The 16755-nt window shown below is 29.1% G+C and overlaps 1 protein-coding gene across 7 annotated transcripts in view; it reads left to right on the top strand.

Annotated features, from left to right (window-relative positions):
• LOC136990229 (disheveled-associated activator of morphogenesis 1-like) overlaps window positions 1-16755 on the top strand; it is a 73218-nt gene that overhangs the window by 39964 nt on the left and 16499 nt on the right. For all 7 annotated transcript variants that reach the window (XM_067288614.1, XM_067288611.1, XM_067288613.1 and 4 more), the window contains exons 11-17: window positions 1170-1302; window positions 1400-1526; window positions 1658-1780; window positions 1878-2070; window positions 5668-5798; window positions 7837-7944; window positions 11574-11774. In XM_067288614.1, the coding sequence (XP_067144715.1) occupies window positions 1170-1302; window positions 1400-1526; window positions 1658-1780; window positions 1878-2070; window positions 5668-5798; window positions 7837-7944; window positions 11574-11774 (1016 nt within the window). The remainder of the gene's footprint in view (window positions 1-1169; window positions 1303-1399; window positions 1527-1657; window positions 1781-1877; window positions 2071-5667; window positions 5799-7836; window positions 7945-11573; window positions 11775-16755) is intronic.

Raw genomic sequence — 16755 nt, 5'->3', positions numbered from 1 at the left:
GATCATTTGTTACAATTTGATCAACGATTTCGGTTATCGTTACCAAACTTTTACTAAGGAAATCTGTAGAGAAATTTTTTGGGCTCTTTGTTTTTAGAATCTCTATTTTCCAGTTCTACATGAATTCCTTGTTTTGCCAGTTCTTGAAGGTCGTTGTTGGTATGGTTATCACCAGAAATCTGCAGTAAATCCTCAATATCCCGCACGTCTACATCTCCTAATCCTATCCAGGATTAGGAGATGTAGATGCAATAGGCTCTTCTCGTTGAGAATTCTTGGATAACTTCAGCTATAACTTCTTCCACACTCTGTTCACGCATTTATCAGTTAATTCTTGCCAAGCGAAGTCAATATTTCCTATGGCATCCATGATGATATGTTTTTTCCAAAATTGCACCAAACAAACCTAGATTTAAAGAAAGTACACCTTTTTGCCACTTTTTGCTGATTGGTTCGTGTTCGTAAATAATCGTATTATATACGAATCAATGAAAGGCCATGATAATTAAAATTGGCATAAATTTTGAGTTTTTTTCAGGCTTCGAGCAGACCATGTTATATCGAATCAGCGTTAAGCGGGGTCTTACTGTACATTTAAAATGCAAATTTTTGTCATTTTTACAAGTGAAAATGTTAAACTTATATTAAATGGTCAATGAAAATAGAACTCATGCTGCTACTTGTGAGTTCTGTTTTCAGCTTAGATTTATATAATATTAGTAAATTGCATACTTCCTTATATCTGTATATAATCCAACTAAATCTCCAAAGTTTTAAAGATTTTGGTTTATTATTATTTTGTTTTTAAAAGTTCAAACCCTTTCAATCAAACTTTGAGTTTAAAAATTTTACAAATGCAGGATTATAAATGTATAGAATATTATGCAGTTTCATCAAATATAATCTTTAATTATTACTTATATATTTGTGTAATAATATTTTGTATCTCTTATTTTAATGATTAGTTTTTGATTTAATTGTGTTTTTTACAACAAGTAATATAGTTCAATTTTCAAAATGAACTAAACTTGGCATCATATTTAAATTTAAAGTTAAGATTTCTGCTTATTAAGATAAGCGAATGGTTTTAGTTACATTAATATGCAGATATTTTGACTTTACATATAGTTTAATTAATTTCATAGTTTTTACGCTTTGAAATGTTTTAGTGGACTATGGCGCTTGTCCTCAACATTGGTTACTTTTTGATCGTGTTATTCAACAAATTATTCTACAAAGTGAAAATGGAGATAATCCTGACATTGCTCCATTGCAAATAAATGTTAAAGAAATAGTTCAACTGTAAGACAATTTTTGTATTATTATTTAAATAGTGATGGTATTTATTAAAATTCTAAATTATATGTTACGAGTATTATTTGAATTTTAAATATTCAAGACTTGCTACTGAAGAAGAATTAAGGTCTGCAAAAGAGAAAGCCGAAACTATGGAAAAAGAAAATGCTGAATTAAGCTGCCAACTTTGCAAGAAAGAGCAAGAACTAGAACAGCAATTGCAAGAAAAGGTTAAAAATTTAACATATGATATACTTATTGATACAATTTAATTTTGTTAAAATTTGAATAATACAAATTAAATTTCATAGACAACACTCTATAAATATTTTAACATTAAAAGAAAATATTTAATTATTAGGAAGATCTGCAAGTTAGCATGAATAAAATGAAAACTAAACTTGAAAAGGAAACTGTCGGACACCTGGAAGCCAATCAAAAAATTGCTGAATTAGAATATCGTGTGAATGAACTTAGTCAATTGGTATGAAATAATATAATCTAATGAAATATTTGTAAATTTTTGAAAGTGAATTATTCAGTATGAAAATACTAAATATTTGCAAAACATTATTTAATAGCTTGAAGCCGAAAGACAACAACGTAGTCAAGTAGAAAGTCTAGTCAAAAATGGAAGTCTTTCAGATGATGCCAAAGCAGGTATCAATCAAACACCAGGAACTAAAGGATCAATTCCACCCCCGCCACCGCCACCTCTACCGTCAATGCCACCTGTTCCACCTCCAGCTCCACCTGGACCTCCATTTCCTCCAGGTAAAATATTATGATATAGATAAGAAATTAGAATAAATTTTATTATTAAAATATAAGTGTAAAATGTTTCTTACATAGTGATTTTTGTATTTTCTTTATAAATAACAAAATGTCTGGTATCGGTTTAATCATTTTTTTGTTTATAAATACAAAAATATTAATTTTTTTTGTTCTTTTTCCTTTATTTAAATGCTTGGTTGAGTAAAGGAAAATGGTTATATTAGCTCTTTTCAAAAAATGGTGCCCAAATTTGAAAGGAATTGTAAATTTAATCATGAAATACAAACTGAATATATTTTGTCTGAACAACAATAATTTATGTATGGGAGAACAATTATTAAAACAGTGATAATGTTTAATTTATTATTTAAATAACAGATTTTTGTTAGAAAACAAACATTCAAATATAACAAAATATCTTGAACCTGTTACTGGTGTGAGTTATACAATGGATAAAGTACATCACAAATGTTTTTGAACAGCTTAAAGTTGTTCTTCAGGTGATACACAGATTAACTGATGGAACACAGAGTAAATAGAACATGATTTGAAAATTAGATCGAATTCATGTCTCGTGAAATCATTATGTTGAACATGCGCATTCGTGTGGGTGGCCGGTATTGGCAAATTAAAGATTGGTGCAACTGACAAATTCAGCTCTTCCTTGTGATTGATGCACATGGCGGTGAGGCTATATTTATAAATGGAAATGGCATCCAACCATCTCAGGTTTTCAGGGTGAGGCGAAGCATTCAAATATAAAAGAAGCATTTAATTTTGTATACTTAATTTTATTTATGATCACAGAAGTTATTTCAGTGGGAAAGCTGTGTCTTAGATATATTTTTGAAAAACTTTAATTTATTTTTAACATGTTTTCTCAATTTAAATGTGTCATTGAATCTAATGTGCATTTGATTTTTGAGACATCAAAACCCAAAAATAGTTGGCTTGTAATGAATGCCCTGTATGACTGAACACAGCCATGGGAAGTTAATGTATTTAAACAGCAATAAACAGGTATTTGAGAAAAACGTTTTATCATCACATTTACAGTGCTTCACAATGCTTACATTTCCAAATATATTTATTTATGACTCCATTATCAAGTACAGAGGATCTGTTGGCTAAACAAAATAACAGTCAACAAGCAATTATTTATTGTGACAGTGTCACAATGCCAGGCTGCAATTTTTAATCATATTTTTAATTTATCTCATTTAAAATGTACTCCACCACAAATTAGTACTATAGTGTCTTGTCCTTGTACATCATACTTTTTCGTTAGCAATGGAGTCATGCTGATCATCTATTAACTGCTTTCAGAGGAAAAGTTTTGAATTGAAATAACATGACTTCTAGTTTGCATCAGAAGTTTGTGTATAGTTAATCAGGGCCTCCTGCCCCTAAGCTTTCATATCTGTTCTTGACTTTCATCTATCTAACTCAGTTCTTAAGATTAAGGACAGACAGACAGTCAACAGTGGAAATTTAAGGTCTACAATTTTTTCAAATTTCAGTCCAATTATTCTCATTTGTCAATCTGAAGATAGAATGTCAACTTTGGATGATTAGAATGATGCATAGCATTTTTAAATGGTCATAAGGCTAGAAAAGTGATCTTGTAAAGAAGCATATGTAAAATAGTTATTTGATTTTGTGAGTCAAAAAAGCTACCTGCTGAAGTTTAAAAGAGTCCATTAGGCAAAAGCACCTTAGATTCCTTAGCTGAAGCTTTTTACTTCTCCATGACAAGTCCTGTACCATGCCATATACACATCTGGAAGCTATGTAAGGCATACCAGAATGTGAATTTGCTACAGACATTTTAATGGGAGATTCGTCATTTCTCCCATACAGTTCAGCCCATCTGACTTTTATGCTTTCTCACATTTGAGGGAACTCCTATATGAGCATTGTGTCACTACTGATGAACAAGCAATAACTATCATTGAGTGGCTGCAACTGCAAGGACAGGAATTTTTTGAGGACTGGATGAACAAGCTTGTTAATCTTGTGGCGAACGTCACCCTTCGATCTTAACTGATGTGAAAAAACAAGCAACAAACCCTGGGTGGTATGAGTCATCACTTCCTAGATGAGTCCGAACTCACTCAGTGAAATGGTTGGCAGTTAGTTGTTCCTTTGTTAGCTGTGTTGTCGAGACATGTACCATATATGCAAGGAAGACAATAAATTCAGTTGTGTTACGATCTCATCTCATTTGTTTTTATCACGCACAGTGATGAAAGTAAAGCAATAGTAGTAGAACAGTTACAATGTGTTGCTATAAATGTCTGGGCAGACTGGATAGATTTTGTTCAGAAATAGGATATTGCTTGCAGATAAATTCTGTATGTTTTTATTTTTATAATAAAAGTATTTATCTGTGGTATTGACTTTATAAAGTTACTTTTTGATCATCTCATGTAAAATTAATAAACAATAAAGTTTTGGAGTTTAAAAAAATGGATTGAACATATGGAGAATGTCATAAATATATTACTAATTCTTTTAAACTTCGAAAAAAAAAAGAACTTGGTACTATTAAATTAGAAATCATTTTTGATTGTAAACTTAAAAGAATTTTATTTTGATGTTTGCAATACAATATATATTCAATTTTAATATAAATTTTAAACAATAATTAACCTTTCGTCAGGCACAATCTGTATTTTAAAATGAGCAGGCACAACCTGTGCTGGGGACTGACAGTTTTTGCTTTCAGATTAAATAGTATTTACCATTGTTTTTCTCATTATTATGTTATAATTATTATTTGAAAAAGTAATATATACGCAAAAAACAATACAAAGCAATAAGGAAAATAGGGAAAAAATACAATATAACACATCACTACTTTGAGCACTATTCGAGTAGTCATTGGGCCACACATTGATATTGACTTTCACAATCACTTTCTAAAATTTTTTCTACTTTCATCTTGTACAATAGTTTTGGCATTTTGCACCTCCTCTTCCAGATGATCTTGAAGAATGTGAGGCATGTCTTGTAGTTGGATGAAACTATAAAAGTATCATACTTGCAATTAAAAGCGTAAAAGTTATACAAATCAGTAGTAAAAATGAACCAATCTAGTAATTTATAGTAAAAAATATAAAAGCACAAAATTAACAGTTGTAACATTAAATTTATCAATTATTTATAATACAAAATAAATGTTTGCTTTTATTCAAAAATAAAAATTTTTTTTATTCGAAATGTTTATTAACAAAATAAGGTAAGAAAGGTAAAAATAGTAGAAAACAAATGAAATAATTACATACATCTTTTCCACACATCCACCATAACACAAGCAGGCACAATATGTAACGAAGATGGGTTCTTCTGAAAAAAGGCAACTGTTTTCCGATACCAAAACAGTCCTTATTCCTGTATTATTTAGTTCACTCATCCCTTCGAAAATACACCTACCCTTCAGGCTGATCACTTGCACTTGGAATAAGTGGTGTACATAAGAAAAAAAATACCATCCTGAGGACGGGGGTCACATCTGACAAAAGGTTAAAAAAGTTAAAAGTTTTAATAGAAATATTTGAGTTTATTGATATTGACCGTATACTTTTAATTATATAGGAATGAATCCCTCTTATCCTGGTATGAGTTCTAGAACAAATCGTGGATCCACTTACTGTCGGGTAGTCAAGAATTACATCCCAAAGCCTTCAAATCCACTGAAATGTTTTAATTGGTCAAAACTGCCTGAGGTAACTTAATCTTAATTTACATATTTTCATATGATTATGTCAGCAATATTATCTGTTCTATTACAGAATGAAATTAAAAATTTTTAACTAATATACAGGTTGACAATCTTATGTGAAATTCTGAAAACCAAAAAGCTCCAAAAAGCAGAGTTTTTCATGGAGCATCATTAGTGTGCACGATAACTATCATTTACAAATTGGATGTGTTTTTGCTGCTCATTTCATGGCTATTTTGTTTATTTTTAGATAATTTTTCAACTTAGAAGACATTGAAAATGTCAGAAAGAGACATCTCTTTAAACATTTTCAAATTTTTGACATTATCAGACATGTCAGTAATTAATGGAACTCTAGGAAATCCTTATTTTTATAGATGCCAGTATACAGTGACATCTTTATGTTGGGCACTTAGGGCAAATGCCCCTCCCTTTTCATTTGTGTTACCCTTAACTCCAAGAAGGCCCCAATTTCCATTATCAACAAACAACAGAAAATTCATGACTTTTAGCCTTTTCTGTAAATATAAAAGAAAAAAGAAACTAACGAACAATATTTGTCCATTGTCCTATGCAACTTCGTCATATGTTAACTAAAACTTGGCTTAAAAACAAAAAACATTCCTTGTTTTCGAGGCCAAGTTAGCCCAAATGCAATCAGTAGATTTGAAGCTTCTTACATAATGTATGATGCCCTTTTTTATAGCTTGGGCTCCCTTTTGTATAGGCTGCAAGCACCGCTGCCAGTATATAATATGTAAAAACAGTACTACCATTCTGAAATCGAAAAAATTCCAAATTTTGAAAAGTATCTGGTTCTGGGGATTTCAGATAAGAGATTGTTGGCCTGTAATATTAAATTATAAAAAGTAAAAATTATCAAAGGAATAGTTTTAGTTTTTATTTTATAAAAAAATTTAAAAATGATTTGGTTTAGTCTTGGATAATATGACAAATTATGGAATTTTGTTAATTTGTTAACATACTGTTAATAAACTAACAAATTTAATCGTGTTTGTTAACATATACAGTATTAACAGGAGATTAACAGTAGATTTTTTTTAAAATATAAAATACATAAAGATATTTATAGATTCAATATATTTATTTTCCATCGTTCACAACACCAGCAACAGTCCAAAAACAATTTTCACTTAAGGAGAGAATCTTTTATTTGAGGCTATGCCATGCAAAAAAATGTTGTGAATGATGGAAAATGAAAACGTTTTGTAGTTCAATATATCTATATACTTTAATGTAAATACCAGATTTTTAATATTACTCAGTAGATGTTTTTTTGTTAATTTATTATATATAATTTTTTTACTTTTCCAAATAAATTTTTGGAAATGAATGTAAATAATGGATTAGTATGCTTCTTAGAAGGATAAAATAATACATAAAAGAAATAACTATTGTTTGAGAAATAATATAAATAATTGCTTTAACTTCAGTCATTTAAAATTGTATGGATGATATGATTATTTTAACAGTTACTAAATTCTTTTATTATAAGTAAACATTATACAGTAATTATAATGAAAATTTTATAGCAATTTCATTTACTAATATCTTTTTATTCAATAAAAAACTGTTAACAACAAAATTTTAGTATAGAAGAAATTTAATTTTAATATATACCTATAGAATGTGAAGTAAAGAAATTAGATTGAGTAATTCTTAATTGAAATGATGTTTTTTATAATTTCTTAATTTAACTTTCTCAATTGTTATTCGAATTCCCTAAATTTATATTGCAACCATAAAAATTTGATCACTTATCACGTGTATCAATGCAAACTTCAAATCTTAAATATGTTGTATTTATATGATTACTGCATTTTGATAAGAAAATATGATGTACAACACTGTATCCAACTGTTATTATATCAGAATTATGCAGTTATTTATTTAAAAATTATGTATTTTTAAACTTAAATTTGTCTTTTGTCATATACATATATTGGAGTTAAAATTTATAAAAAATTAAATAATACAATTAATATATATATATATATTTTATTTATTTATTTTTATTTTAGAGCAAAATAGATGGAACAATATGGACAGAGTTAGATGATTCCAAACTTTATAAAGATATTGACCTTAGTGATTTTGATAAAACTTTTTCAGCATATCAAAAACAACAGGTAAATATTATTTTTTAAAACAAAAAAGTTATTGCTAATATGTTATTGTATCCATTAGATATAATTGGCATGTTGAAAAAAGCTTAAAATTGTTTTAGGTTTCGTAAATATATTCAATATTTCTTTTTATCTTTGCCATTTATTTATAAATGAAAGTGCATTTCAAAAACAAAATTTTATTACCTAAATACATTTGGTTTTCATTAAATTGTCACTTCAAGTAATACAAAGAAAATGATTTTACTTTTAATGAGAAATAAGAATCTTGAATGTAATGCTTCTGAAGAAAACTTGACTAAATGAAAATAAAACATGTAATTATAGTGTTCGAGAATCTAACAACAGTGTGTAAGATTTAATAGCTTAAAAATAATAAAATAATAATTACAGATGGTTGCAAAAGAGAATTTTTATAAACTTCAAATTTTTCAAACAGTGATAAAAAGATCATTAGGTAATAATTTTCTTAAGGAAGGATAAGGACAAATATACTTTATAATTTCCTATAATTACTATATAAATTATTATCTCTATATTATGAAGTTCTCAAAAAATCTTTCTTGCATGCCTTTCTAAAAATGTAACATATACAGTAGTGAACCGAAAATCGGAATCAATTGGGGACTGGGGTTGTTCAGATTAGGGATTTGTTCCGATTACGGATTATGTATGAAAAAATATATTAACCTGTCCGATGTTCAAATTTTTCTCCGTTGCGTGTCGCTTCGTGTTGAATTTTCGTCGATTTTAAGCCTAACGAAAATTTTTATAATAATAATCGAGGCTATCGTATCGTTAAAAATTATTTCTGCATTTTGTACAAACAAAACAAATATATTGAAGAATATAAAAACATGAAAATTATACTTTAGAAGTAAATTTAGTATCAAAAATGTTCGATTCAGCACGACCCGGTCCGACTGAAAATCGTGCCGATTACCGGCGATTCCGATTACCGGGGTTCCGATTTACGAGTCTCTACTGTACTAGTATATAAAGATACAAGTATAATTTTTATTAACAATGCAAATCAAATTTGAAATTTTATCTATGTTCTAAAATCTTAATATTTAAAATTTGTTTCTTCTAATGACATTCTTTTGTGAGGTTTGTTGCGAAATGTACATAGATCAACAAATGAAAAACGTAACAATAACTAAGCGACAGTATCATCAAACAAAGTATTTTATTTCGTGTATATAAACAGGTTCTTTTGGATTCCAACTTTGTAGTAATTTCATACAACACGACATCAAACAATAATTCAGGGTACAATGACAAATGTACCATTTGCGACAAATATACAGTGACCGAAAACTATAACTAATACTTACATGCTAATAAAATTAGGGAAGAAAAAAAGATGGTAGAGAAAAGAGGATCCAGGAAAACAAGATACAATAAGGAGTGAAATACCCGGGGTTTTGTTTGACTTCAGAAATTTGGGTGGGATACCACGTTGAACTTTTTCTGAAAAGTCTATCATCATCGTCTTTGTGCTGAGTTTCTCCTGGCAAATTGTTACAACACCTTTTTATTGTAACCACGATAAAATTCCCATTCTTAAACTCTCTCAAATTCTCCAGTTGTTGCCATTCCCGACCTGGAGCACCACATTTGACATCTGTCCACCACAAGGTCTGGACTCAAGAATTTTTTTTTTTTTTTCTCTCTGGCCCAGGGCCTCCTCTTTTTCATTGTTCTCTGTGGTTCCAAGAATTGGTCATCCCACCCAAGGGAAAAGAGTTAGAAAAGAAAGTTCTGGAAGGAAGAAACAAAGAACAAAGGAGAGGACTAACCTAAATTAATACATACATAAATATGGTGTACAGCAGCCACGCTTTAACCTTTATGCTTATCTCTAGGAATGTTTCATTTTTGCTTGATAATATATAAATTTCTTTTACTTTAAGTACTAACGATTGTTAAGTTGTATTGTGTATATGTATTTTTCTTTGTCATTACAATAATGCCAAAAGAGGGTTTCTTCTATTTTATTGATAAAAATATTTTATAATTTATTACCAGATATTGTTTTGTAATAAATTATAAGTTTACAAAACATTATATATAATTTGATTTAGTTAATGTTAATTTATCTAAAATGTATTTTGGTAAATCATCATATAATCCATCTTCAGTTGAGCGCTGTTTCTGTATACATACTGAAAACAAAGTTTTGACACTGACACTAGCCTAAAAACTAAAGCAAAAAATAATTTTTTTTACATTTAAACTTTTAGATTATGTCTACATTACATTATTTTTATTGAATACTAAAATTAAAAATATATATATACATTATTAATGCTAGTTTATATAGATAAACTGTGTTCAAATTATGCAAGTTTGCAATACATAATTTTGAGATAATGTGATAGAGAAATTGGTAAACATTGTTCAATTTACACTCATGATTTAAAATTATGTGCACAGTGTAGTTACTTTTTAGCTGTTAATGATAACGTTTATATACTGTGTGTCGTAATGTTAGGTAATACTGACTATTTGAAAATTCAGTGCAATGAGCATCTTGAAGAATAATTAAATTCTTCAACTATTCTTTTAGTGTGTTCTATCTTCAGAAAAGATCCATGCAACCATTGATAAGCTAATGCACAACTTTTATTTGTAAGCAAAATTTTTATTTCACTTTCATTCAGTGATTCACAGTAAATATAAATCCTTATTTAGAAAAACCAAGAATTTGAAACATATAACTGTTGAACTAAAGCCAAATTTCCGTATTTTGTATATGACTTGAAAAACTGTACCATTTAAAAGTCAATTTGAAACAGGTGCAAATTGTGCAGTGGGGTAGGTTATATGTTAATAATAAAGTGCAATCACAAACACTGCCTCTGGAGAAATTGCTGCTCTCATAGGTCAGTTGACAGGTTATACAAGGTTTTATTTTTGTTCTAGCAAATTTCTGTACACTGTGCTACCACATGTTAAATGCACAAAAATATGATAATGATTGTTTCTTTTCATTTGTTAGAATTGAATATGGCCGTATTTTTTTATGCAGTGCTCGAGAAGCGCTTTACAGCGAACACACTGAAACTGGTTTCTAATTGGCCAATACTGCTCGTGACGTCATTTCACTACACTCTCGCTGCATAAAGAAACGTGGCCTATTTGTTTCCGGTTACTCATTCTTTTTTTCTTTCTTTTCGATTTACACCTTATTTTTTTGTTTTCTCTCATTTTTGAATCTTATCTTAACTGATTTAAACTGTTTTCACTTTATCTATGTTACATGTTACACATTGAAACTATTTGTTGACCTGACACATTCCATCGTTTATACCTACAGAACCAACTTCTTAGGATCAAATTTACATGTGCATTTAACTAACTAAATTATTAATTTTAATTAATGAATTATATTTAAATAATTAATAATTTATATAATTATTAAATTTAATTTCAATTAATTTAAATTGCAAAATATTTTAATATGTAAAATTTAAAATATGCACAATTTGTTTAGAATCTAATTTTTATATAATTTGAGAATCATTGTTTATCTAATATAAATAAACATCTTAAATATTATAGAAATTTGATTTATCTCTGTTGTGATAATTTAAATTAGCTAATAAATATTTAAATATCTGTTTTAGTCAAATGGTTCCATGGAAGATATACCAACTGTTTTGACAAGACCTGTAAGAGCCATGAGGGAGCTCTCTGTTATTGATGGAAGGCGTGCACAGAATTGTACTATATTGTTATCTAAACTGAGGATGTCAAATGAAGAAATATGTAGGGCAATATTAAGTATGGATAGTAAAGAACAATTACCTAAAGATATGGTAGAACAAGTAAGTAATTTATTTAAATTTGCGTATTTAAAGTTTTCAGTTTAAAAATACAGTAGAGAGTCGTTAATCCGAATCAATTGGGGACTGGGGTTGTTCAGATTAGTGATTTGTTCGGATTACCGATTATGTACAAAAAAATATATTAACCTGTCCAATGTTCAAATTTTTCTCCGTTCCTTGTCGCTTCGTGTTGAATTTTCGTCAATTTTAAGTCTAACGAAAATTTTTATAATAATAATCGAGGCTATTGCATCGTTAAAAATTATTTCTTTATTTTGTACAAACAAAATAAATATATTGAAGAATATAAAAACATGAAAATTATACTTTAGAAGTAAATCTAGTATCAAAAACGTTCAGCACAACACAGTCCGACTGAAAATCATTCAGATTACCGGCGATTCGGATTTCCGGGGTTCAGATTAACGACTCTCTACTGTATCTATAAAATACATACAATATATTCTAATATATAAACTAAACTACTTTTTCTGAAACAAAAGATTCAAAAATTCTTGAAAAACCCATTCTTTTGGATTACACATCAAGGATAGTTGTATAACCCAAAAACATTTGAGTTTTTCAAGCGTTTTTGAAACTTTTCGCTCCAGTAAAAACAACTTTATTTTTATTTGAAGATTTCTTTAATAAATGCATATTCATTATTATTATTTGAAAAAATTATTTTCTAGTTTATTTTAAAATTTATTAAAGAATTTATTATAAAATAAATAATAATAAAAATAGACTAATTTTTAAGAAACCCATTAGTCAATTATTTTGTTCCAATAATATAAATTTGTAGTGCTCCGCTATTATGGTTATTTTAATTCTATTAATTTTGTAAAATTATGTAATTGCGTTCCGTCGATTAAAGAATATTGTATCGGGTTTTATCGTTACGCGTAACGATAAAACCTGATACACGATTACGTCGTGCATTCTGTATCACCTTTATGAGGTCACAGCAGTCGTGGCTGTGGACCGTTTAAGAGAAGGTCACGTGAGAGGAACAAGTTTCCGGATGGCGAGAGTTATAAAAGTGCATGGCAGAGTGCCTTTTGTTTTTTTTGGATTCGTCTTCGGACTGGACTGGACTGGACTGGACTGGACTTTCAAGCCCCTACCCGGACTGAAAGGTGAGAGAAGGTCATCGTGGTAATACGACAGAAGTGATAGGATATTGGACTGCTGTGTGCAAAGGACAATCCAAATCCATCAAATAGGATTTTCATCCAGACTGAGGAGTAATTTTTGTAAGAACATATTTAAGAACCACGTTTACTCCTTCAGACATTTATTTCATTGATTCCACTTTTTATTTTATTGTTCGTTAAACCAAGTTATGACCATGTGTTGGCTAACAAAGAGTATCAGATTTAGCTAAGTAATCGTTCTAAGAAGATGCAACAACCTTGTGTACCAACTTGTAAATAATTGTATATACACTAGGAATAAGTGTGTAGTAGCAGTATTAGTATTTGACTTAAAATTACCTATGTAATTAGAGATGAGATCAAGATAACTGTATAACCGATAAGAACGTAATTTGAGACTTTGAGCTGATTTGTCATGTTTTTATTATTATTAAATTTGGTTCCATCAATATGTTTCTTTTGTTTTGTAAAGTCCTCAATTCATTACCCCACAAATAGACCAGATATCTTTCGATATATCTAAGTCACTACAGATTTTATTAGTACTGAACTTTTGAGAATTTCCTATCAACAATGGAAATGGACAACTTGATGAAATTTGTCCTTCTTGTTAATTTTGTTGGTCCCCTAGTCTGTTTTTATATATTAGAGTGCTCTGAATTTGAAAACACTATTAAGATCAAAAGCTACAAAATGACTGCTCTATATGTGAAGCCTGTAAACAAAATTTTTGCTTGCCATTGTCTCATTAATCATTGCCAACAACCCAATGAGTCTAATGACCAATTTTATCAGAACCTCAAGGCATTAAGCAAGGACTGCAACTTCACTTCTGTCTCTGCTGAAGAGTATAAAAGTGAATATGTATGCAATGCTTTTATTGCTGGGTTGTTATCCCCTCAGATTTGACAATGTCTTTTAGAAAGTCATACTCTAAAACTTGACAAAGCCTTTTCATGGGCCCATGCTTTCAAATCTGCTTGTATCCAGTTAGAAACTTTTGTTTCCACTCCAATACCAGTATGGTAAATGGTATTAGGATTTTCACTCAAAAAGAACCTGCAGAAGACGATCTAAACAAAGAAGATTTTCAGAGATATTACTTCATCCTTGCACATGTTGGCTGCCACTGAATGGAAGTGCTCTTGATGTAGTTATATGAATCATCCTCGCAATAGATGTTTTTATATTGATTTTGTTTTTGACACTGTTTCACATAAAAACACGTAGTTAATTAACAATTAACTTTTTTCACTCTCTAATACAACTGACTGGGGTGACAACTACACAAGGACTCTCTCAGACAAACGAAAAGTATGTTGGAATTTCCACCTTTGACTTGATGTTCAGATCAAGTTACAACAGATGTCCTGCTTGAAACCAAAATTCTTAATTGATCTAATACTGACTTATATATATAAACATCTCTAGTGTATTCAATGTATTATGATTAATCATCCAACCATCAGCCAAATTAATTGGGCAATATTACACTGCAATTAAGAATTAGAAATTATGTGATAAGAAATTAGAAGTAGACATTAGGCACCATCTCTTAACAAAAGCAAATAGAGAGTTAATTCCAAATTTTAAAATATATGAAATGAATATTAGATATTTATATTCATTTGTTCAATCTTTAATTAAAATAAATATATATACAAAGAAATTATTGTTATAAATGCAACTCATCTAAACAATAATTCACTTATATGACATCTAGGACTGTAAAGTCTTTACAAGATTTTCTTATTTATCTTGAAGGAAGTGTCAATCAGATAGTTTAAAACAGATCAAAGTGTCCCTAGCACTTCTGTATCTAATATATCTATATTTTGATATCTGATATCTAAATAACAAAACTTCTACTACATCTAAAATTCAGAAATTATTTGATAAGTTAAGATGCTTTTAAGATATTTAATTAATATACAAAATTAATTTTACTTAGTTTGTTTTATGAACTGTTTATATAAAAAAATACTATAAATATAATGTATTTTTCTTAGAAAGCTGAATGAATTATTAGTACTATGTAATTTATTTAGATGTAAAGATTATTTTCTTTGGTTGAAATGAAATTTAAAGCATATCAGAAATATGCCATATTCTCATTTTCTGAAGATTTGTCTTAGTAGCTTCTTTTAACTGAATTTGCTAAAACACTGTTTCCATTAATACAGATCTGAACCAAATATCTGGCAGGCTTGAGACTTGACGTGATCTGGATTTCTGGATTTTTAAGTTTTATGGATATGCTAAATATTTATTTAAAATATGAAATAAACAATTGGAAATAAAGAATGGAATTGTATTTAACAGCTACTAATTAATACACTTCTAAAGAAGAGTTTGTTTGATCATTATTAATTCTCTTAAAATATAGAATACTATGTATAGGGTAATATTAAGGATTAGGATACATTCCAAAAATGAATTTTGTAAAATTTTCATTATAATTTGAAAAATTTGTGTTTCTGTTGAATCACATTATATTTTAGTGATAAAGATAATAGAAATTATAAATGATTAATTTACTTGATATAAGTTTCTTCGAGAAATATAATTCCATCAAATTCCTATTGTACCACATTTCACCATGCATATAAGAGCCTACTAGTGTTACCACGCATCCGGTTTTCGCCAGGACAGTCCCGGAATTGAGTCACTGTCCAGGTAAACTATTAATTTTGTCCGGGAATTTTGTAGAAATTGTGAAATTACAATGAAACAAAGTTCTTGCAAATATTGTTATAAATTTACACCATTTGAACAATGAAAGACCTCACACTCACTGAAACTCATCTGCCATTCCTCCAAGTTACTCTGTTTATGCTGACGTGTGACGTGCAACCTGCCTCTCGACTTTTTTTTTTTTTGCTTGTATGTTACTCCTACGCAAGTCCCTCGTCCCTAACTGTAAGTGATTTAGAACCTGCATGCACGTTATTCTTTGCATTATAAAATGACATTGCACGTGCGTCAGGAACTTCTGTTCGAACAAACCTGACCTGCCGTTCGGGTTGGCGATTTTGTAAAAGTGGCAACACTAGAGCCTACTCTTATATGCTTGGAAGTGTCAGCACTATATTGTGCAAAGTATCTAAAAAACTCACTATTTTTGAAACAACTTTTATAGCATTGGAAGCATTTTTTTTATTTTAGCTGTTTATTTTTAATAATGGTTACTATGGATATACTGTGTGTCACTGAACAGCAGCACAGTGCCCCAAAATAAGCCGGTATACATGAGCATTCTCTTATATACAAAATAGGATATGTGTTTCAAATTTTTGAAACACAAGTAATTTCCATATATAAATATGTGGATATGTGGATAAATGTGGATATGTAAGAATTATATAAAAATTAGCATAGATATGTGAATTTTTACAAAATTTACGAATTAGTAATGTTAAAGGGTATTCATCTTTTATAAAGAGTTTTGTTTAATATACAGTAATCTATATATAATTTTATTAACTATAATTGAACTTCCAAATCTGATAAACAGGGTGCTTTTAAATGGTAAGACAGAGTCTCTTATCATCTTGAAGACTCTGGGTCCAAATCTGAGATTCTTATGTTTCTTTTACAAGTATTTCATGTCAAAGATTACATTCCTTTCACCTAGTACTTAATCATTCCTTTTGTGGATCATACTTATGTAATTGACAAAACTCAGATAATGGTAATCATTTTCACATAATACTATTTATAAAAGATTGCAATCCAATCCTATTCAAAGATGGTCATCAAAAAAAATAATTTTTTAAATAGAAGCATGGCATTGTTGTCAATTTTGTTGCACTATGGGTTTTAGA

Source organism: Centruroides vittatus, unplaced genomic scaffold (genome assembly GCF_030686945.1).
Source record: "Centruroides vittatus isolate TY-2023 unplaced genomic scaffold, ASM3068694v2 scaffold_861, whole genome shotgun sequence".
Classification (NCBI taxonomy): Eukaryota; Metazoa; Arthropoda; class Arachnida; order Scorpiones; family Buthidae; genus Centruroides; species Centruroides vittatus.
Note: the sequence above shows the minus strand (reverse complement) of the source record. Positions and strands in the feature narration are given on the sequence as shown.